The 23,171-nt window shown below is 38.7% G+C and overlaps 1 protein-coding gene across 5 annotated transcripts in view; it reads left to right on the top strand.

Moving 5' to 3' along the window:
* Positions 1–23,171, top strand: part of STN1 (STN1 subunit of CST complex) — a 41,946-nt gene that overhangs the window by 13,856 nt on the left and 4,919 nt on the right. For 4 of the 5 annotated variants that reach the window (XM_048947190.1, XM_048947189.1, XM_048947188.1 and 1 more), the window contains exons 2-9: positions 468–606; positions 5,036–5,131; positions 9,552–9,623; positions 11,131–11,292; positions 12,424–12,535; positions 13,050–13,209; positions 19,929–20,054; positions 20,639–20,711. In XM_048947190.1, the coding sequence (XP_048803147.1) occupies positions 474–606; positions 5,036–5,131; positions 9,552–9,623; positions 11,131–11,292; positions 12,424–12,535; positions 13,050–13,209; positions 19,929–20,054; positions 20,639–20,711 (934 nt within the window). In that variant the 5' untranslated portion in view covers positions 468–473. Of the gene's footprint in view, positions 1–467; positions 607–2,775; positions 3,059–5,035; positions 5,132–9,551; positions 9,624–11,130; positions 11,293–12,423; positions 12,536–13,049; positions 13,210–19,928; positions 20,055–20,638; positions 20,712–23,171 lie in introns of those variants that run through there. The other variant, XM_048947192.1, reaches the window with a different exon arrangement.

Here is a 23,171-nt window from a genome sequence, read left to right as displayed (position 1 = left end):
TGTGGGGGTTGGGGGTATAAAAAGTAAGCCTTCCTTCCTTCCCCCAGTAAAGTGCAGGATGAACAGTGAGGAGAATGTCATGGACTGGGAAGGGAATGGTGGGAGGAAATGGGAGTACACAGGAAATAACTAATTGGTATCCCACAGTCTCACTTTTAAAGTAGTATTATATTTATCTCTCTCTGTCCATAGATAAGGAAATCCTCTTTCATTTGAAGTAGTAGGTAGAATGCTGTTGAAGTTGAGTCTTAATATTTCAGTGAACTGTCAGAAGTGCTATTTTCTGTTCTTTTATGTGGTGAAGCAAAGGTGATGTTGTATTAATAAGTTCCTGTGACTCCTCATCAGCTCAGTTGTATTGCAGTTTGTAAGATCACAAGTCAATTTGTCATTCATCTAAAACGTAGAACAGCTTCTGTTCACCTGTGTAGACAATAACTACATTTTTTTTTTTCTGGCATTCACAGGTTTTAATGCAGCCTGAGTCCAAGAAGCATGAAGAAGAGATACCTTCCCTGCTCTGGGGGTTAGATCCTGTATTTTCTGCTTTTGCAAGACTCTATATTAAAGATATAAAAGAAATGAGAGAATCCAAGCAAGTTCCAGGTACGTACTTGTATGTGCTGATTATGAGACACAAAGAATTGTATTTGATTTATGTTTTGCTTTTCATCAAGGGATTTCAGAATGCTTCATGGACATCAGTACAGTTATTTTTCAGTACTCTAAAACTACATGACAGTTGTACCTTTAGTAGTTCTAAGAAGAACAGATTGTTTACCTTGAAGAAATAAAGGTGGGGAAAAAAAAGCTAGTGCTGTGAGCTTTTCTTCTTGTGTGTATGTATATATATATACATGCATTTATGTGTGTGTATACACACACAAGCTGGCTTACATTAAGGTAGTGTACTTCCACTGTGGTAGTGCTTGTTATGTTCTGATAGTTCTAAAAATGCTGGTCCTTTCTGGCCATACATGTTTTATCTTGCCACTCCGTCCACAGTACTTGAGGAGGGTTTTAAGCCTCTTTATTATGACATAATATCAATTAGTTGATGGCATATTAACATACTGTAAAAAATAAATATAGGTTTTGTTTGCTTAATTTCTAGTTAAGAAAGCTACAACGTTCTTCAGGTATTTGAAAGATTTGCTTGGAAGTTCTGGCACCTGGGCCGAGTCTTGTACCATGCCTTTTGTTTTCTAACCATTAATGGCAGTTGTGTGCCAGTCTGCTTCTGCTGATCTTCAGCCAATGTCACCTGTGTGTGTACATCTTGTAGAGCACTGTGGGTCCGATCTTCAGTTTCTGTTTTCACTATAAAGAATCTAAACAGACTGCAGTGTGATCTCTTTTGTGAAAGTGTTTGGTACTTCAAACTGGAATGTGTCGAGGTGCAGAAAAAGCTGGGGAGGAATCCCGAGAAACTTAGAATTGATGATGGAAAGCAGGAAACCCTAAGCAGTGCGTGTTTTCCATTTGGTTTGCTGGGGCTGTTTTATTTGTTTATTTTTTCTCCACAGGGGAAAAAGTACATTTGTATGGTTCTTTGAATAAGTTCCATCCTGTAGGTTTTGTGATTCTCTTTTATTTTTCTTTACCAGCAAGGATAACAACAGTACTACTCATGTAGAAATGAAGGACAGGTGGTTTTCTTCTTCTTTTTACAACCACTCTTATGTTCACTGGGACTTCATAAACTTTTTTTTTTTTTCTTAAAGCCTTTTCAGGATTGGGTCTTCAGTCTGGTGTTATATATATTTTATATATATATATAGGCTTCCAAAAACTCTGCAGTCTCATTGTAGTACCGGTATAGCAGGTGCATCTGATAAAGGCTGTTCCTTTAATCAGAGACATTTTAATTGTTATTGAACGAAATACAAACCAGTTCATGCGTGCACACATGCAAACATACTCAGAAGAATTAAATCTGTGCACATCAATAAACGTGCTTCAAAAGAACGTGACTGGCCTTTGAAGGCACAACTCTGTGTGCTCTTTTGTTCACCTCTACATAGTTTAGGCTTTTTCCTTCTCACTTCCCTTCCCTTTCTTTTAGTTGAGTGAGTTGTCTTCTGCCTCATAACTATTTGTGTTTTTGTTTTTTTAAGATTGCCCTAAGGAAGTGGTATCTCTCATATCAAGATATCAGTCTTTAAAATTGGTGCATGTGAGCTTTCTTCACTTCCTGTGCATCTGGCATTCTGCACAACTAAGCTTGTTTGCAATCCTGTGTCATTTTCTAACCAAGCTTTAAAGTATAAAATGAAATCTCATAGAAAAACAGTTTTAATCTTGTTCAGTGTCCTGTTGCTGTGTATGTACCACAAAAGACATCTTTTAGCATATCTCACCCATTGGCTCAATGGAAACTTCTAAATTAAAAAAAAAAAAGTATTTTTTGAGGAAGGAGGAAGGTAGGTGTTTGCTGCCAATGTTCCCTGAATTTTAATGGGTTTGAAGACCAGCTGGAGCTGATTAGCAATGAATCAGTCATTAAGTAAGGATAATTAAGAATGGATGAGTGCAAAACAGTTGTACCTAGGAAGAATAGAAAGGCAGGCAGGCTAAATGTTAGCAGTTATTCTAAGAGTGCTTTCCCTAAATTATGGAGCAGCCTCCCCAGGAAAAAGGTGGGATCCCATTCACTGGGATTGTTTATATCCTGACTGTACAAATTGCCAGGAATTTACTGTATGGAACAATTTTGCAGTTGCTCTGAGGAAATGAACTGAATGACCTAATAAGTTTTTTCTTTCCATTTTTAAGCATTAGGATTTGATGCAACAATGACTAATCCCTTAAAAGAACACAGAGGAAAGCAGTAAACCTGTCCAATTACTCTCCTGCTAGAAATGGTGACAAGAGGCTGGAAAACCACCCAGAAAAACACAGCAGTTGTGTTGACTTAGAGGCCATGAAAGGAGAGTGGGTGTCAAACTCAGTTGTAACACATAATCACACCACGGAAATGTGTGCAGAGCTATCATGCAGTACAGCATTGTGACAGCTTATCAACAAGCAAGGGAAGCTGCAAATAACACAAAAAGAGGTAATAAAAATTAAAGCAATGGCAAAGACCTCATTCCTTGGTGATGGTAACAACAGGACCAGAAGTTGCCTTCTCCATAGTCCCCCTAAAGTGCAGCTGTGGTTTCCTGTTGTGATAACAGCATGTTAATGTACATGTTATTTACTGGGTTACTTGATTGAATGCACCTACACAGGGCTTCAGATGTGTAGTGTGTTTTTATTGTTACTGATGTGAACATAATTTAAGCAGATAATCTGGGGCAAGAAAAGCGCCCTCTTTACACCTTCAAGTCATCAACTTCAGCAGCTTCTGATTGATAATGTAATTATAATGTCATCTTTTGTATGAATTCAGGTAGTTTCTCAGAGAGTAAGGGTGGAGTTCTGTGTAAGCTTATGGGGATATAGAGAACCAGTTCTATCTGGTCACTGTCATTTGCCAAAACTCAGCTTACTAACTGTGAAATGAATATAATAACCTGTTGCTTGTTTGTACATGAAGAGATTGGTGTCTCTGCCTCATAGATTTGCCCTGAAAGTGACCCAGACCTTCTCACATGTATGTTTTGTAAGATTTAATGAATGTTTATGTACACTGGGTGCACCTTCATTGAGAGTTTCTCTAACAGTGTTTATTTGTGTCCTGATAAATGGAATGAGAAAACTAGACAAACCTGCTAAACATTCTTTATACCACATCTGACCGGTGACTGCGTGGTTTTAAGATGACTGCAGTGGATGCATCCCTGACATATTGCAGTGGACTTGTGTCAGCAAAACTCCTGTTTGTGACCTGCTTGGCTGATCACCTTTGGCTTTTTCTGAAACTGCTGTTTTTGTTTTGTGTGTGAGGAAAAACTAATTCCAGGCCCACTTAGGGCTGCTGTCTATGTAGGACAAGTTATTTTGGGATTTCATGTTTGATTTTTTTCTTTTTTAATACAGAATGTTTTTGTGACTCCCTTGTTGCAATGTTTTTCTTTCCCTTTATAAGATTTGCCACAGTGCTTTGAGACAAATGTTCCTTTTTGAGACCCTTGAGTTATGTAGTTTTTAGAAGGCAGTTATTGAATGTCCCAGATAGCCTCATACTTCAGTAAAACAACAGTATTCCAAAACTGAAGAAAACATGTGGACTGAAAATTAGACCAGGGTTTAACCAGAGCTTATTGCCCAGTTGTTCTCCTGCTAGTGGACCGTGAAGCTTCAGTGTATGTTCACATCAAGGTTTGTTAAAAACATTGGTCACGCTCTTGAAAGAAATTAAACTATGTGGCAACCTCAGTGCTGTGGAAGTCCCCTAGGCTCTGATTCCTCGCCATTTCCTGAACTTCATTTTGTATTATTCCTATCCAAGTCACCTTTATAGATGTGCAAAAATAGCTCTGAAGGGATGTTTTTAGAACATGTTATTTCAGAAACTGAAACTCAGGATACCATCCATGATGACTGCCCAGTGTGTGCTCTGCAATGTGAGAGGGTTGTTAACCCCCCACCCACCTCCATGCCCTACCCTACGCCATGGCTCCTGTTCTTCTGGAAATAAAAGACAGAATTGTGTTAGTTTTCCTTTTGGAGGCAATGCCTTAATCAGGAGCAGCTGCGCTGTGAGAAACTCTAAGTGCTTCCATTGTATTCACTTATTTATCCTTAAGACTTGAAGCTGTGAAAACAAACAAACAAAAAAACCACAACAAAAACAAAGAACCTTAAGCCCACAGTAAGCAGTTCTGCAGATCCAAATGTAGAAGAAAGGAAAAGGCTGATAGAGTTCTGAGATTACAATAACACAGTTTTCGTATCCTATATAGAGCTGATGCTTCCTCCTTGTGTTCCAGTACTTGCTAATCGAGGGGGTTTTTCACATAAGCAGGCATTAATTAACTTTAAGGCACATTAAGCGTGCAAGGAAGTCACATTTGTCAGTCAAACCTACATAGGGCAGGATGTTGAATAAAAAGTACTTATTTACTTACCGGGGGTGTTCTTTGTCTAGGTATATTCTTCTATAATGGACATCCAGTGAGACAGGTGGATGTTGTTGGGATGGTGGTTCAGACTAAAGAGCGAGAAGCCTTTCACAGTTATGGAGGTAAGAAGAATTTCCATCTTTGTTTTTGCATTTATCAGCCCTTTGTCTTAGTTACTGTTACTGAAATTAAAAGTTGCCTTATTTGATTATTCTTGAAACAAATCTACTTTATTACATGAAGTATATGCCCAGCTCAGAATACTTTAGCAAGTTACTGTTTCTCTTTTAAAATAGAGAAAACAAATGGCTGAAGCCAAGTAACTGATTTGGGGTCATCTGGAACAATTTAATATTTGTTATTACCTTGCCACTGTTCCCCACTGTTTTTCTTTTGCATATATGCTCTTTCTTTAGTCACATGTAAATGGTTTTAATGATTTCTCTAAGAAGTTACTTCTTCCTTTTTTGAGCTTCAGAAACCCCTTCTGACTTTATATTATATACACTATAACACACTATATATTGTGTGTTGGAGCCAGGTTTTAGTGCCTGTTAAGCTTGATTATAATTAGCTGCCAAAGTGTCTTAGCAAATCCAACCCAACCATCGTAGTACCCACCAGACCTTGCCACCACCAGCACAGTCGACTCCTCCCTCTTGCTTTTCCCTGTTGCATTCAGCCTATTTCATTAACTTGGAGCCATCTGGTTGTGTGCTGAAAAAGCAATCTGAAGTACTGGGGGTGGGGAAAGGGTCATCTCACAGTAGGAAGGGGAGCCAAAGGCATAGATCATTGCTCTGCAGGCATTTGAAGAACCTGTGTCCAGTGTCTGCTGACACGAATTTCCAACTGATGTAGCTAAGTTATGGACTGACACTTTGTACTCAGTTCTTCCATTTTTAAGATGGAGGCAGCAGTAATTCCCCCTCTGACAGTGGTGTTGAGAAGATAGAATTGACAGCTTAGAGCCAGGTCCCAGCTTCCATAACACCTGCAGTTGCACCACAGCACTGCAGAGTAGCACTGGCTGCCAGTGCATGAAGCATACCCCAAACAGTGTAGCTGCTTAGAGTTGAGTCTGCTCTACATAAATGTCCCTGCAAGTTTATTAAATAGGGTATCTCCTGTCTTCCCATCTAATTTCTGTGTTACTACCCTGCCATTACACCAAATAACAAGTTTATGTATTTTAAAGCACGAGTTGCTCAGTCACTTGAAGTAGAACAGACTAAACAAGCGCCTAAGTTAAGAAATGATGAGACTGATGATGTAATGAAGTGTTGAAACTAGTTGAACGTCAGCAGTTATTCTGTTATTGCACTAGAATACAAATGGAGACAGCATTTCATAAGAACAGAGGAAAATAGAATCACAATGACCTAGGCAAAAGCAATTTAATGGACAATTCTTTCCCATGCTAGCCTCAGTGTTACGTAACGCTTGTTGGAAATGTTTGATTGGAACAGAAAATGGAGGAGTAGAAATAAAAAGAAACCGGAAACAAAAAGAACTTAGTGTTAGATCAGCCAACCTTTAAGTATACAGCTCTCAGCCTGCCTTCCTGCTGTTCTTTCACATCTAACTCTGCTCTTTGTTCCAGCAGTTCCTGGTTTGAATTCTCAGGCTACCTGCCAGGGTGCCTCTACCCAGCCGGCCCTCTCTTTCAGGCAGGCTGGTTCCAGCAGCATAGAATTGTAACTTCTTAGACAGTTTCCTGCTTGTAACTTCTTGCATCTCTCAGTTCAACAGACTCTGGTTAGTGAGTCACAGAGCAGGTGTTGCATCAATTGGAGCGCTGTTCAGCATTTGCTCACTTTCCATCTGCTTAAAAGTGACTTACAAAGCAATTGCCCCTTTGTAGTTTTTCTGTGATGGAACTGAAATGTCTTTGTGTCACTGCCACCATCTCTCCCACTCATTTCCTATCTGTCTACTTCAGAATATATACCTTTTATTTTAAGAGTCTTAGGTTCTCTCTGTGCTGCAAATCCATACAGCCCAAATCCATACTGATAGCAAAGTAATTATTAGAAGAGAGTGAATTAACTCTTTCCTGGCTAATAATAATTCTAAATGCCATGTAAAACAGCACATACATTTTGACATTGATTTGTTTAATTGCTCTTATTATGATCAGTTAGGAAAAGGATATCTAATTAAAGCCTAGCTTTCAGCAAGCTCATATTTTTAGCCAACGCACTTTTCTGATCTTTTCTCTCCTTTTTAAGAGAACCAAACAACATCAGATGTGGCTTTTCTTATTTTCCAGGACCATACTGAAAGGCTGAGCACTTGCCTTACAAACAGACATCTCACTGGAGCCTCAGTGGGCTCACATAGGCCCTACATAAAACAAACTCTTCTTACAAAGAAACCAACACAGTTACTAATTTACCAGGTGACTTTGAGTGGACTGCATCTCAAACAGTTAACGTAAGAGTCAAGATGGTGAGACAGTCAATGCTAGAGTTAATAAGTAAATAAAATTAAATGCAAGGAGATGAGAAAGGATGGCAGGGGAGCCCAGGAAGTTTTCACAAGCCTGTAGACGCCCTGCGTGCATTTAAAATAGATTAACGTTCTCCTGTCTGATTAGGAATACAATTGCAATAGTTTTCACTCACCTGTGGTTCAGGAGTTGTTTTTGCTCAAAGGTTTATTCGGGAGCTTTATTTCAGGGCCTGGCTCTGCAACCCAAGTTCAGCTTTGTGGTCAACTATAGGTCGGTCTCTCTATGATTTCTAACAGTCACATTGATGAGGAATCATCTGGCTTCCTAATCCTTCAGCCTTGTTTGTTTGGCTTCCAAGCTCTTCTTAGGAAGCATGTATTTTGGTCTATAAGGAAACATCTACATAGTGTAGCAAAATAATTGTAAAATGTTGTCTTCCCTGTTTCTTATTGTCAGTGTTGGCTTGCATCAGTAGCTTTATATGTGTATGATGCCTCTTCCTCCAACTCAAATAATTGCATTTCATCTGTACCAAAGAGAGGAAACCCTATTAATTAGATCATTGTCTACACCAGTGCTGAACTAAATCTATTGAAATAGCTGCAGACATGGGAGCTCAGGAGGGGGATAGCAATGAAACAACCATACGTCTAGTGATGGAATTTGGGATTGCCTGCATCTTATAAATGCCGTTTGCTATTAAGAATGTGTCTGTGCCAGAGTAGTTCAGCATACCTACTGGGAAACAGGAAGACAAGGCAATGACTTGAGATCAGACCCTCAAATAGGGAGATTGTTTCAAAACATATGAGACAATGCAAAGGCATTTTGCTTTGATGCTACGATTCCCAGAGGAAGCGACTGCAAGTACCAATCAGTACCTTCCTGGTAAACACCACTGATGCTTTTGTAGTAACTGGTTAGAGGGGGTTTCTTTGTTGTTGCTTTTTATCTATATATAGTGTCTGGTTTTGTAGAGCTGGTTTGAGGAGCAGCAGAAAATTGTGGATTCTTATTTATGAAGAGGTCGTATTTATGAAGGTCAGTGTTGGAGGCAGTTATGTTCAGGGAGCAATGTGCTTGGAATTTTAGCTGGACTGTAAATGTGATCCTTGCCATGGTTTGACAGACACCTGGTACCTTCTTACTTAGAGGATGTTTGCTGGGCAAGCTGCCCATATGAAGTCTCTTGATCTATAGAACAATTGATTCTTCTAATAGCTTTATAGTTTATTTTGTTGGTTTTTTTGTTTGTTTGTTTGTTTCCTTTTTTGGTGTCTTGAACAATACAGTGCCTAGGGCAGGAATCACAGGACTTATTTTGCCTAGGTACTAGTAAGACAGGAAAAGCCAGATAGCTGACATGCTCAGGAGAGGGTAGGTGTTAAGCTTTTTAATACGGAAGTGGCTTGCATGCCACTAAGTGGTACCTTAAATTAGGAATCCTTGGCCTAGGGCACAACCATAGGCAAGTCCTCTGTCCTGTCTGGATGTGGTGGCTGCCGTTCTAATCTCTTAAATGGGGAAGGCCAGCAGACTTTGTTTGCAATATTAGTGTAAAAAACAGTGTAGCTGGAGATAGGACTCTCTTTATCTATTTTGTTATTCTGCCTCCCTCCTCACTCCCCACCAGCCCTGACATGCTGTTCTCTCGTTTTGGTATTAATATTTCTGTGCATTGTGTTTCATTTCTAATTGTAATTTGTTTAGCTTCAACTTTCAGCACTGATTTACCTTCTGACTTTATCAATTAAATTAGAAACCTCTAGTACCCCATATATGTAGTGAATCAGCATCATTTGTCAGTATTTGATATTTTTTTTTAGTTTTATTTCTTGAGGAGCTAGCTGCTATTTTGCTTGCTATGCATGTAGGCATGTTGTCTAGCACTCAAGTATTCTGCAAGTAAGTTTGGAGACTATTTCAAAGCCAAAAGCAGGAGATGAGCCCCCACTTTCCTTTACAGCCTGATTAGAATGAGATATGCAGGGAGATGACTGCTGAGAATATCTACATATTTTCATTTCTTGGAACATCACTACCTACTTTCATATTCTCTGTAATTCTTGCAATTTTTTTTTTTACAGTGGATGATAGTACTGGGGTTATAAATTGTATCTGCTGGAAAAATCCCATGGTAGCAGAAAGATCTTTATCAGGTAACTTATTAAGTAATTCCTCTTTGTGAGTGTACTTTTTGTTTGCAACTTAAATAATTTAGTAAATGATCTCACTTGCAGAACAACCATATCCCACAGCCTGGGCCATCTTGGGAGCTTCGTATTACTTTTTGTGTTGTTGCCAGTCATGGTGCCAATAAAAACACTGCATTATGACTTATCAAGCCTTTTCCTTATTAGCATAATGTATTTCAGTTCCATGCTGTGAAATTTTTCAGAGAATCCTCTTCTTACACTTTATAAAACCAGTCAATTGACCACCAACTTGATCTTCATTTCTCACCCTTGTGGCACAATAGTTTCAGAATTCCTCTTTTTTTTTTGTTTGCATTCATATTTTCCTTCTGTTTATGTGTGTGCTAGCTTGATGAACTCAAAAGTAGATTTAAATGCAGGGGGAGCAAACATTTTGTGATTTCAGCAGTTCTAAACGAGCAAAAATTGTGCATTTTAAGTGAATCTGTTTTTGTACTCAGTGACAGAAGAACTCAGTAATGTCTGACTTTACCTTCTTGCATATCAAAATATGGGATAATTTCTACGTTGGACATTCCTGAAAGCTCCAGTAATAGATTGAAGCTAGTGAAACTGAAATAAATGCCATTAGTGTAATCTTCCAGTACTACACATGCATAGAAAAGGCAGGGAAAGCTTGATATAGGAGTTAAAAAGGGTTGATATCAGTGGAACAAGCACTTCTATACACACAGGTAATTCATACTAACTTACACTTGACGTTGTCCAAAAAAAAGAAATGGGGACTCACAAATTATTTTTTTTTGGTGAGGAATATAAATTCCTCAATTTCTTCCTAAATAAGGAAGAAATTGCATCAAATAGTGGTTGACACACAGTGAGGACTCCGAATTCTTGTTTCAGCCTTGTATGCTATTATTTTACATGTACAATAGCACTGACTGACTGTTATTTTATTAATGAAAATTAATTTGTGTTAGGTAAAGAAAATAGCTCCCAAGAGGCACAGGAAGTTTTCTTCAAAGTCAGTAATGATGATCAGAGGTTGTTAGGTCATTATTCAGGTTTTAAATAATGAAGAAATTGCTGTCCTGCAAAGGTGTGTTACATAAAAAAGTTCTGTCAAGTTGCATTCATCTCACTGTATTGCTTCACATCACATGAATGGTTTGGCCTCACCTCAGATGATTCATGCTTCTTTTATATAAACGTTCAGCTGACCTTTTTCTTTCCTTTTTTTATCCTCTCCTCCTTAGTATGAGAAAATCAATTTTGGCAATTTCCAATTCATATTTCAGTTTTTCAACCTGTGACATCTCTTCCCTTTTATACCTTCCCCAGGTGAACTGTTAAAATAAATGTAATATTATAAGCTAACTTTATCATCCTTAAGTTTTGCTACCCAGCACAAATGAAGCCTGGGACCTTTCCCTTTTCTAGCAATATGACTACAGTAATGTTTAGACATTTGGCCTCCGTGCCTGATTTGCTTTTCCATCACTCCTTACAGAGTGCCCAAGCACCCCCAGCAGTCTTAAAGTGCTTGAACAGATGAAGAAATTCCAGGAAATGGTGAGCCAGAAAACCAGGCTGGAGATTGGGGATGTCATCAGGGTCAGAGGTTACGTCCGGACCTTCAGGCAGCAAAGAGAAATTCAGTCTTCATGTTTTTGTAAGTGCCAGGGATCTGTGCCCAAGCTCTGTGTAGTTTATTGAATGATTTCCACTTTGTTTTCTGGCATCTCTTTAGAAAAATGAGTTTTGCATTCGTGTGCCTTTTTTCTAACCTTACATTGCTAAAACTAAAATACACACTGCTTAATGTGTGGGACTAGAAGACTACCTATACAAGAGGAATTCCTGAAAGATTTATGAAAGATGAATAGAATGTATACAAGAATATACAAGATACTCTAACTGGATATCTGTGAGTGCTCTTCAGTTTTCTTTGTATTGAAATAGAACAGCCAAAACTCATTGGAAAGAAAATTATGAGCTTCTATGTCACACTTAACCAAGAATGTTAACTGCTTTGAAGAAACAGTTGTTGTTTACAGCCCACATCATCCATTCCAAGGACAGACAACAGTTTATTGTCACATTTTTATATTAAAGCCCATTTTCCTAAACTTTCTGACTCCACAGAATGCCTGAAAATTATTCCCCCGTTTGAAGTCACTCAGTCAGAGATCTGTGGGTGCTGACCTGTATCTCAAAGCTCTTTGGGCAACAATAGATTATTTATATCCTAGGATCTTCCAGTTGCATAACACCTTTTCTCTGTAGTGTCTGTGCTATTGTGTAACTGGGGAAGCCTGTCTTTTAAAGAGCTTGTGTAGTTCAGATTAAAAAGGAAGAAAAAAAATCAGTTTTTTCAGCTCTTGCAAAAATCTGAAAGCCCTCCTTTCCAAACAGAAGTTTTATGAGTATATAAACTATTGAAGGGCTGGTGATAAAACCATTGTTTTGTTGAAGGAGGTCCACAAAATTCACGTAGCCTTTAAATTGCTTTAACATCAGCAGCACGAATAAAGTTCCTTACTATGTGCTTACTTCATGTATTTCAGGTAAAATACCCAATTCTCAGTTATCAGGCAAAAGAACAGTTTGCATTGCACCACGACAGATCATTTACCTCCTTTTAGGCTATGAAAGTGGGAGTGACCTTTGTGGTCTGGTTTTGTTTTTATAACAACAGCAACAAACAAAATCTGTCAATTTAATACTAATGTGTGAAACCTTGTTGTGCCGCCTGAGGTATGCTTGTTTAAAGCCAGTACAGCTGTTCTTTTTCCTGCTTCAGATAAGGTGGATGATCCTGTGTGTGATGTTCAGATTTCAAGAATGTTGGAGCTCCCCTGCCTGTATAGAGAAGTTTATGATAAACCTTTCCAAAGCCCAGGGGCAGGACAGAGGTAAATGTGGTAACCGGTCTGGTCTAAAGGCAATGTGTGAGTTTCTGTTGTTGCTTATTTGTTAATGTGATAACTGGAGGAAAATGGAACAGGGTCCCACTGTGATTTGTACTCTGCACAAGCATACAATAGCAGCCTTCTTTTCTCCTGAACAGTTAACAATCCTTACAGATAAGATACTTGTCCATGAGCTGAGAAAAGAATTAAAAAGCTCCCAACTGATTATTAGTCAGATGTTAAAATACTGTGCATAGACAGACCTTTTACATCTCTGGCAGAAAGGGGATCTGGAGCAAGGGAATCTGAACCGAGGTGTTCAGTGCATTTTAAAATGGTCTGCCTTACTTAGGAGTTTAGATTCAAACTCTCTTACTGTCTAAGGACAGTAAAATACCTTCTGATCTTTTAAAACCAGTCTATCTGGCTACACTTACACATTTGTTATTAAAAACTGTAATGTATTTCTTGATTTTATTTATTTATTTATTTAAACCTGTTCTCTGTATTTTTGTAGTGGACCAGAAGGTTTGGATTTCTTAATCCAAACGCTGCATGAGAAAGTAAGAGATTTCCTACTAGAAAACAAAATTCAGACCTTTTACCAGCAGGAGTTGGAAACAATTCATTCTCTGGTATCCCTAGCTGATGGGCCTAAATCTAGTCCCAGCTGTCAGGTGAGTGAAAGTAATTGTTTTTAGTTCTTTGTTGGGGAAAACAGTTTCATTTTTGAAAGTCTAAGCAACCAGCTAAGAAACTAATGCCTTCAATGGATTTGAAAATTACAAATGCCTATTCCTGATTTAGCTTTCTGGGGTTATTTCTGGGGTTTGAGAAGCCTTGTCACTTGGGATGTTTAAAACTGGAGTGAAGAAAGCTACAATTCTATTGTTAAGGGTGATCTGGTACGTGAGCTGAGTAACCTTACAGTCTAACTTACCTCAATCAGTGAATAATGTCACTGTTGGAAAAGGCATTTGGGCTCTTTGGAGCAGATGTCCCCACCAGGAAAAGGGAGGACAAATTCTTTGTTTTATTTCTCATTGGAAGTGCAATGTATTAATATAGATGTTGCTTTCAAAAGTGGATTATAATGAGTGAATGAAAAATGCTCCCTGTTAAATGTGTATGGCCTTGTGGAATGCCTTGACTGAAAGGATCAGAAGGTGGGATTTAAATGAAATCTGTTTAAATGCAATTGCAAGTAACCAAATTGTTAAGAAGCTTTCCAGTGAGATACTATGGTCTTGATGAACTATAAAATGATAGGAAAAAAAAAACATTTTGTAAAATGGCTTAATATTATTTTTGCTATTTGGATAAATTGCAAGCCAGGCTCTCTACTGGAGTGACAAACTTCTGCAAAAGTAACAGTCATGAATTTAACCTTGTTACCAATGGCAACTTCTACATTTAAACCAGAGTACTGTGACTCACTTGTTTACTTTCTGGTTTTCTGTAGAGAAATGGATCCATGGCAGTCATTTTCAGAGCCTGATTTTGACATACATGTTAAAGATAAAAGTGCTATGTTATGTTAATAGATAATGTTTGTTTAATTCTTAAAAATAAACAATGAAGGCCAGTCCATTGCAGATGAGGCTAAACAATAATGAAAACAATCTCTGTTCTTGTTTGCCTCAATGAACTGTTTCTGATAACTGCTTCTTGATAACTGCTTCTTTAATTTTTGTTAAGGCATTTTTTGTTGTTTGCTTTAAAGCAGTTATGGATATATAAACAAGGACAGGAATTTGTATGATTTGTGACAGGAAAAATTTGTTACTAAAATATCCAGAATGAGACAGGGTATTTTTCTAAACCAGCTGGAACAATATTAAAGAGTTCCCAAACCCTTTGCATAAAAGGAAGTAGTGCTCATTGTAACTGATGCTGAAAATGTCCATCTCTGAAGTTCTAGAATCTATAGAAAGATTAAGATGAATGACTTGCAGAGCCATTGTAAGTAGGAACTGGTGCAGAGCAAACATAAAGGCACAACCCTCCTCCTCCAGCATCAGCATTGCTAATAGTCATGAGGAACTGTCATAATAATTAATAGCTGTTGCTCCTGACCCTGATGCAAAAGCGTGAGTGTATGTCCCAGGAATTTGGGCACACAGATGCTTATTTAGAAATTGCAGTTCTCCCCTCTGCCCTTTGGTATTAATTCCTTGCAAAGAGGCTTATATCTCTTTGCATAAGAAACAACATTCAGTTGTCAAGTGACCTGAATGCCTTAAGGGTGCTCCTAGTAATGCTCTTGAAATGTATTTTGTTGTTCCTCTGCTCAGTCTCTTGAAAGTGTTACTTCCCTCAACTGGTAAAGGGTCAAGTACCGAGTTTGATTCACAAAAATAAGAGGGAAATCTGATTTCTATCCTTCTTCCTTCCCTTCCTTCCTTCTATAATCTTCAGTTTTGCATCTCTCTTAAACCAAATGGAGAAAGGGTACTGCTAGTGTAGAATGAAGTTGTTATGCCATTTTGTCAAGGCACAAGGTAGATGAGTGGGCCAAACTGTAAGCCTTAAACTACGGAGCAAAGTACACACTTGTTTGCTTCTTGTACTTCTACTGGCTTTGAAGGGATGGGGTACTTTGATAATTAGCCTTATAATTTTCTCCTGTTTCTAGGTTATAGCACAGTTGTGATTTAAACTCTGCTTCTCTCATCCTTTCTGTGTGATCCTAGGAGATGTTTGTGCACTTTCATCATCTATTTTTTTACCATCCCATTGTGATAAACATTGTGCAAGTACATAAGAAATTTTCTCATGGAAAATTTCTTTCAGGGGGGCATTGAGCTGCAATGGAATCACTGGCAGTAGAGTGGAACAGGGCATGAGGATGGGAGGAGGTAGCTGGGATAACGATGTAGGCAGCACCTCTCACACCTCTCTTGTCCTTTTCAGGATTACTGTCCATGTCCCACAAAGCTGTGTGTCTCACAATACTGAGTTTCAGTCCTAATGGCTCCCCAGCTGGCCCTTCAGAATAAATTTCTCTCTAGCAGATGCATATAGCTGAACTCTAATCGTGTCCTCTGCTCAAACGCATACGAGGTTTCTTAATTTTATAGTTACAGAGGATAAGTAAGAACTAGTAGCTTGATGTTCTTAAAAATTATTACAAATTAAGAAATCTGTTACTATTTTGAAAATAGTAAAGCTTTATTTCACATAACCAGTACCCTTCTATTTCTAAGTGTTAGCCTTCCCTTGCTGGACTTAGGCAACTAATTTTTTGTTCTTTTCAGAAAAAAAAAGTAAATCTATTCATGTGAGCTTGATATGTGCAGTTTCTGATTGAGAATAGATTCAATTTGCAGCCAGCCGGTCTTGATTAACCTTTCTTTCTTATTTCTTCCATGCATAAGCTATATTATGAGCTGTTTTAGTACTCTCATTCCACTTCATGCATGTCACTAGCTTCAACTTGGTTGTGTTTTCCAAACTTTGCTCTTTATACTTCCTTTGGTTTGAACGTTATCTCAAGGTCAGCAATGACAGGTAGTTGAAGCAAGGAGTTTTACTGCATTTATTTATGCTTACTATGGCTATGCATACTGTACTGTAGGTATAACACAGTTTGGTTTATACGTTCTTGATGTCAGCGCTTGTCTTCCTTCTTCTGGAGGAAGCTTCACTGCTACTTTAAACATAGCAAAGCTTATTTATGATAGGACTTCAGTACTGACACATCCAGAATCACTATCATCACTGTCACTAAAATTGTCACCTGTCTAAACTAAGGCTTAGAGAGAAATTGCAAAGCTCAGTTTCTATTAGTAGTATCACAGTAGTGTGGTTATACCAGGAAACTTTAACACAGTCAGGGTGTGTTGTGATTCATAAAGAGCCAATTATATACTTTCAGCATTCAACCCAATTCCTGTACTACGTCATTCTTTGACCAATTATTGATTGTGCAGGAAGTTTACTTTGCTATAAAGAGAATAATTGGTTGCACAGCACCAGTCCACTAAACTAAGCAAGGCCACCAGCTAGAATATGTATGTGAGTTGAAATACCAGTTTAATTCTGGAGACGTGTTCTGTTGGCTTTGCTGCATGTTTCCTGGCTGGCCCTGGGAGGGAAGCTCTGGATGGTAAAACCATCATTCAATAGCTGGGGGAGAAAGGGAAGAAGGTGAGCTTTACAAAAGTGATGAATGATTTTAGGGTGCTCCTGCGTGTGGATGTGCAGCTTCATTTTTAGAAAGAATCTGATTTGGGAGAGCAGGGGAGAACAGCTGCTGTCAGCACTTCAGGGAACCTGGAACTGCGCTCTCTGAAACTTAAGGTTTGCCAGAGGGGAGATGTTTTGAAAGATGATGTGTGAACACTGTGAGGGGTTAATTCAAAATCCAGATTCAAATCTTGCTATTGCTTTGGATCAGCAGTTAAACTACTTAATACCTGAAAATGCTTTGAATTTCTTGGATGAAAAGCTTCATAAAAGTAAAGCGATAGTTAACAAGCTGTGACTCAGAAGGAACTACTTTAACAACAACAGACACGTTTTTATAACTGTTGAAATGCAAGCGTTTTTCAACCTCCTGAAATAAAAGCAGGAATGTGAAATCAGCTAGGATTTCATCGTCTCAGATTTCTTTTGTCTGTGTGTAGCACTGTGTCCAACCTCCTCTAGACCTCTGCTCAGCAGTCAAGCGTCAGTGTACGTTGCCTCTCAGGAGACAGTGCAAGCTCAGAAGAAATGAGGGCCTGGTTTGGTATAAAAGAAAGCGACAAGGAATTAAGGAGACATTCTGTTGACTTTTGGATGGGCAGGATGAGAAGTTGGAGATATTTTGGATGAACAAAAGAATGGATTAAGGAATTCTAGCTTGTGTGCACAAAGAAACGGTTAAATTGTTGATTTACTCAGAGAGGTAGAAGTGCACTCTAGTCCATGCTAGAGAAAAATAACTTCTTCCAACTTAGGATACTGTTAAAGCCCATAAAGAGGGCAAGAGCCCCTGTTTGTTTTTTGGCAGCAGTTATTCTCCCCTTGAGCCTGTTCCCTTGGACTCCACACATTTGAGGGAATGCTGAGATATAGCAGCTGCTTGCTTATTTTCTCACTCTCAAGTGTGCCTCTCTGCCTTCTGTCTGTCAATCTCTTGACTTCTGCTCTTAGTGATTCTGTTTCAGTATCCATCCAGGCAGAGCTGTGTGTCAGTTCACACAGAGTCTGTTTTTAATTATCTCCCTTTTCTGACGGGATCTCACTGTTAAGCCAAACTGAATAATTGTCATGCTGCTTTGGAGTTATTTTTCTTTTTTTTTTTTTCTTCTCAAATGTTTGCTTTCATATTAAAAATTGATTAGTTTTGAGGTGGTTGCTTTGCAAGCAGTTTCTTAAATTTTTGAGGATTTATTCCTGCATCTGCTAGAGGCAAAGTCTGTCCATTTTAGGTATGGTTATGAGTGTGCTTTATTATGAGAAAATATTCGCTCTTCATTTGTAAAACAAGCAAACAAAACCCCTTCCTACCACATTTAATGTTTATTTCTTCAGTTCATTGAGGCATTGTAAAGAGAAATATTATAGCAGTATTAATGGTGTGACTCGAATGATGTCCAAATGTAAGGTCAAGTTTGTCATTGAAAGCAGTGTCTGTTGTTGCATAAACTGATATAGCTGTGGTGCCTCGGGGGACAAACATTCAGACACTGAATTCTGTAACAGGAGAAAACTTGAAGCCAATAAAGACTGAGGATAATAGCCATTGTTCTGTGTTAAATATCTCGAACTATTAGGTAATTATTTTTGGCTAAGAACTTGAGAGGAAAAAAGATAGTTAGCTGCTGTGGGGCACAGAGAGAGGAAGAAAAAAGGAGAGCTGTGATTATGGCCTGTTGAAACGTTGAGGGGAAGGGCATGGAGAAAAATGTGGAGAGTGCTTATGCCTCATTGGGTCTGTGAACTGTTCCTGGCTAGAAGCATCAGCTCCCAATCTTAGAGATAGTCTGAGTTTCGCTCAAGACTTAAAAATGGATGAAAGTAATGTTTTGTGGAAAGATATTCTTACATTGCTAATGTGTTTGTTACCATGTGTCCACGTGCGTTCATACTGGTGCACCATGGTTACCTATGTCACTCGCAGGATTTCTTTGAGTTGACCTGATGATTGAAGAGGACATGTGGTATCTGATACTTATCTTCAGGACAGAATGGTAGCATCTATGGTGATGGCTGAAAACATGGCTTGGCAAATCTTGCTTTGGTTGCTCTGGTGTGGTCTGGTCCCACTCATCGCATGTTTGTTTGTGGGAAACAGTTTAGCTGCCGCCTTGAAGGAAATCACAGGGAGCACAGTGTGTGCCCAACAGATGTGGAAACAGCACATGGGGAACTGAAGCAGGCTTTGTAGATAAATGTGAGTTTGAAAAATACAGTAGGACTGATAGAGATGGAAAGGAGTAAACTCATGGTCTTACTCTTACCTACCTGTACAGTCTTTTCTCCACAGTTGATTCATTTTCTTCCAGTTCCCTTCTCAGGAACTCCAACGTCCCTTGTCATCCTGCTCTTTTAGCTCTGCTTTCAAACAAACCCTGCTTTTTTTCCCTCATTTCTTCCTTCCTACCCTTTTAGCAACGTACCGAACCCTTTCTTCTAATAGCCACCCCACTTACAGGCTTTCAGGCACGTTCTTCTTTGACAAGAAACTCATTTTCTCACTTGCCTTATAAACGGAATCCTTTCCAGAATCCTTATCTTATATACCTGCTTTAATTTCTTGCATATACTTTCTCTTTTTATTTCATTGGAACTTTGGAGAAGTTCTTAAAAGCAAGATCAGAATATGTGGAAAATAAATAAATAAAAAATTGGAAACCAAGGGACAAGAAATAAATATTGCCATTACCAGTTTCCTCGTTTTCCTTGGACATTGCCACATTTTCATATCAAGAGATGGAGATTGAATCTGCAGCACTTGGATTCCTCCTGAATATCACCTTACGAAGCACTAGCCTTCCTGGCTTCTTCCCGTATCCCTTTCTTACAGGAAAAATCTGAATATCATAAAGCTGATCAGCTTAACTGTTGAATTCTCTGTAAGCATCACAGGTTTATTCCAAGAGAAAAGAACTCTCAGTGTGTAATTAAATAGCTGCTAAATACCAAGAAGGCAGTTAGAAGATTTCTGGCTTCTTTAGAACAGTACAGCTTCTGGGTTGTTGTTTTTTTCTTTTTCAAGCCTGAAGTGTTGGTTAGTTCATGTGTAACAGAAAAGATTTCTGAATTTTGAAATGAATAAAAATGCATAACAAAAATCACGTGAAATTCTTTTGTTCTTGAAGTCTTCAGAAGCTGTTACTGTCAGCTTCAGTAGGGCTGAGAGTTCTCAAGTTCTCACCATCTGCTTCACTCCTATCTTCCCATCCAGGTGAATTCAGGAAGTGAATCCAGCTCCAAAAGGATTCACAGTGTTTTCAAGGAAGCAATAAAGAAACTACAAGAAAAAGGAGTGGTTTTCCAAAAACCCAGTACCTCCAAGGACCTGTACTACCATGTAAGGAACTGAGCTGCTACTGCTAACTTTTTCAATGGTATCACAATTTTATAGCTTTAAGGTAGAAATATTTCAGAAGCTGTATGTGTGTTCATCAGCCTCATCTGCAGCTTTCTTCACTGTTGCTTTTACCCCATATCTCTCACTGAGCAGTTCTTGGGGTTTTCTTTTTTGTAGCTCAATACCATTCTTCAGCTCTCCTGCTCTTCTAGGTGCAGTCAGTGTTTACTGGATTACTGAACTGTGTGCTGATGCAGTAGAGCACAATGAAGACCAGGACAGGTCTTTTTATTGGGGTTAGGTTGAAAGTTGGGATTCTGCTGCCTTGAGTCAGCTCGCTTCTTTTGGGTTGAATTCTAATATTTCATTCTCTTCTCCTAACACTTGAATCCTACTAATTGCTAAAAAAAGGTAATTGAAAATTTAACATTCATTATTGACCTTGGAGGCAGCCTATCATGCAGACTGTAGTTATGATGATGTAAGTTTTTAGAATACATCAGAACCTTGGATTCCTTTTTAATATTGATGCCGTCTACTGTGAAATAAACTGACAATTTAGAGCAGTCTACTTTTTCCTCCAGGTGACCGACCACGATAAGGAGCTGCTTAAAGTGACCCTTGATGTGATTAAAGAAGACTGTCAAAAACCTAGGCGTAAGTACTGGTGCTTTTGGGTCTCTGGTGAGCAGTTGGTGATATGTTGATGACAGACTCTCCTGATGCAAGATTTGGTATGCTTACTGTCTTTACCCTTGAACTTGAAGCTAATTTGCTCCTGTAGCTCATCAGAGTAGCTAAAAGAAATGTGGCTACAGCTTCCTGTAAGCAGAGTGAGAGAGCACGTGCCTAAAGGAAGCAAACTTGTCACATTTGAAATAAGCAGCCATTATCTTAAATCTGTATCTTTTGAAAATATACAGATTTGGGGAGGAAACAAATTTAAGGAAGTTAGGTCAGCACCTACTAGCAGTTGCTTTCTACTTTGGATATGTAGTAAATCTTGCTGCTTCAGTTTTTCTATGGGAGTTGACAGAAAAGTGGCAGTATAGACAGTCTCTATTAAGTCAACAATAAAATTCACGTGTGTCAGTAGAACATTCTCTTCAAGTTTCTAAGCAAGTGCAAGAACTGCGGTGGTGGTTCTTTATAGGTAGGTATTTCAATGTTAAAAAAAATATATAAAAAATCCACTTCTTTTCATGTCATGTACCTTGTCTGGTTTCATAGTTATCCCTGTTCCTAATTGTGTCTAATTGCCATAGCAGTAGCTGGTGCTTGGTTTGATTATCTGCTTATTACAGAGAGAGATTGATTCAGAGTTTGTCTCAATTCATTGGGTAGAATGTGTCAGCAGGGATCTTGTGCTGCTGAGTTGTAGCTGTTTGTGGGTGAGAATGTACAAAAGAGTAAGTGACTGACTTAGAATATAAGATGTATAATATTAAATTGCCATCATAATTACAGCAGTGTGTGTAGGATCTGATTGATGATGGTTATCCTGTGGAGAGAAAAAAGGGTTAGTGAAGTGAAATGACTTGAGTTTTCAGCTGGCTGCATTAAGCAGTGGTGCAGTTGTAGACGTGGTTTATAGATGGAAGTAGAAGTTTTGTGTCTCTGGGGATGATGGAAGTAGATGCTACTGGGCAAGCAGGTAAAGGTGAGTCTCATTTGCCTGAGGATATTGCCATGTCATATTGGTTTTTTTTGTCTTTTATCCCATTAACAAATCTTCCATCCATTTTATGCATCAGGTAGTTCTCTTGGAAACTTTTTTTTTTTTTTTTGTAATTGGCCCACTATATACAGGCCCAGAATGTGTGTACAGCTGACACAGGGCAATTAGTGACTGCTGGATATGTATTATCACAGTGGTGAAGTATTCTCAGTTCTCTGTCATAGGTGGAAAAGTTATTTCAGCCAGCCAACAGCAGACAGAAACTGGTAGGTGGGTCACAGAAAAAACTTTGCAGAGCTTTTAATTCTCAAAGTCATCTTTCATACAGAGCAGAAAAATAATAGCAGTTGCTTTGCAGAGCCTCTTGTTTTCCTTGAAACTTTCCATCTGTTTAGTTTCCTGTTGTAGAGAGCACAATTCCCAAGTCAGTCTCTTTTTCTCTGCTGGTTTTCAGAAGGACCATTTCAGTGTTCTGGTTTCTGGTAACAAAGGATTTTGAGAAAGGAAACCAAAATGCTTCAGTCAAAACCAAGAGGGTTCTCTGGGCATTGCTGCAGCAGTGCAGATCAATGTGACTGTTGGGCCCCCTCTGCTGGGGTGTTGGCAGGCATAGTGAGGAGGCTTGTAGTGAGTAAATCTGAATGTGATGATACCTCAGGTGTGATAATGCTTCCTTGTTTGCAAGAAATTCTAACCCATTTTTCTTCAAGAACAGCACTTACCTTCCGTGACAGCAAAACTGTTTTATGTATGATAAGCCAAAGTTGTCTATCCAGGTCAACTAATTCTCTGCTTGCTTTCACCCCAATAATTTTTTTTATGATGCATTTTTCAGAACCAACTCAGCTACCTGGAAATGTACAAATAAAAAGTCCTCAGTGTGACTAGTCTGAGCTCCACAAACCTTGATGTTCAGTATGCCAGCATGATAGCCCTTGGTTGTAATCTTAATTCCAAACAGCCTAATTTGAAGTTCACTTATGTGAGTCCACTCTGGGTCTATCTAGAATCTTAAAGATAGTCAGAAAAAGGTGGCAGTACAATTGGACTTCAGACTGCACTGCAAAATGGTAGACTTAATTCAGACTTGTTTCTTGATTCCTTTATTCTGTTTTTAGGTTTAAATGCAGCAAGTGGAAGTTACTCTGTAACTCTATCCTTTCTGATTCTGGTAGGCAAGACAGTTAATCATAGCCTGAATTACCTGAACAGAAGATAAACTCCATGTCAGTGAAAGAGGAACAGCATCACGCCACTGCAAAGTGTGTATTCCATCAAATTTCATCTGTAGCCTAGGCATGTATCTGGGCTACTTTAATTATTGTACATACCTGCAACTACCCTGAAATGCCATTTTCTGCCAGCGTTTAGAACAAAAGAGGCATTCTACTGTTGGGTAATACCTGAGTCACTAATTCGAGACTGAAATTTATGTACTG

The sequence above is a fragment of the Lagopus muta genome, chromosome 5 (assembly GCF_023343835.1).
Source record: "Lagopus muta isolate bLagMut1 chromosome 5, bLagMut1 primary, whole genome shotgun sequence".
In the NCBI taxonomy this organism is placed as follows: domain Eukaryota; kingdom Metazoa; phylum Chordata; class Aves; order Galliformes; family Phasianidae; genus Lagopus; species Lagopus muta.
The sequence above is the reverse complement of the archived record's forward strand: the minus strand, read 5'-3'. Positions and strand labels throughout refer to the sequence as shown.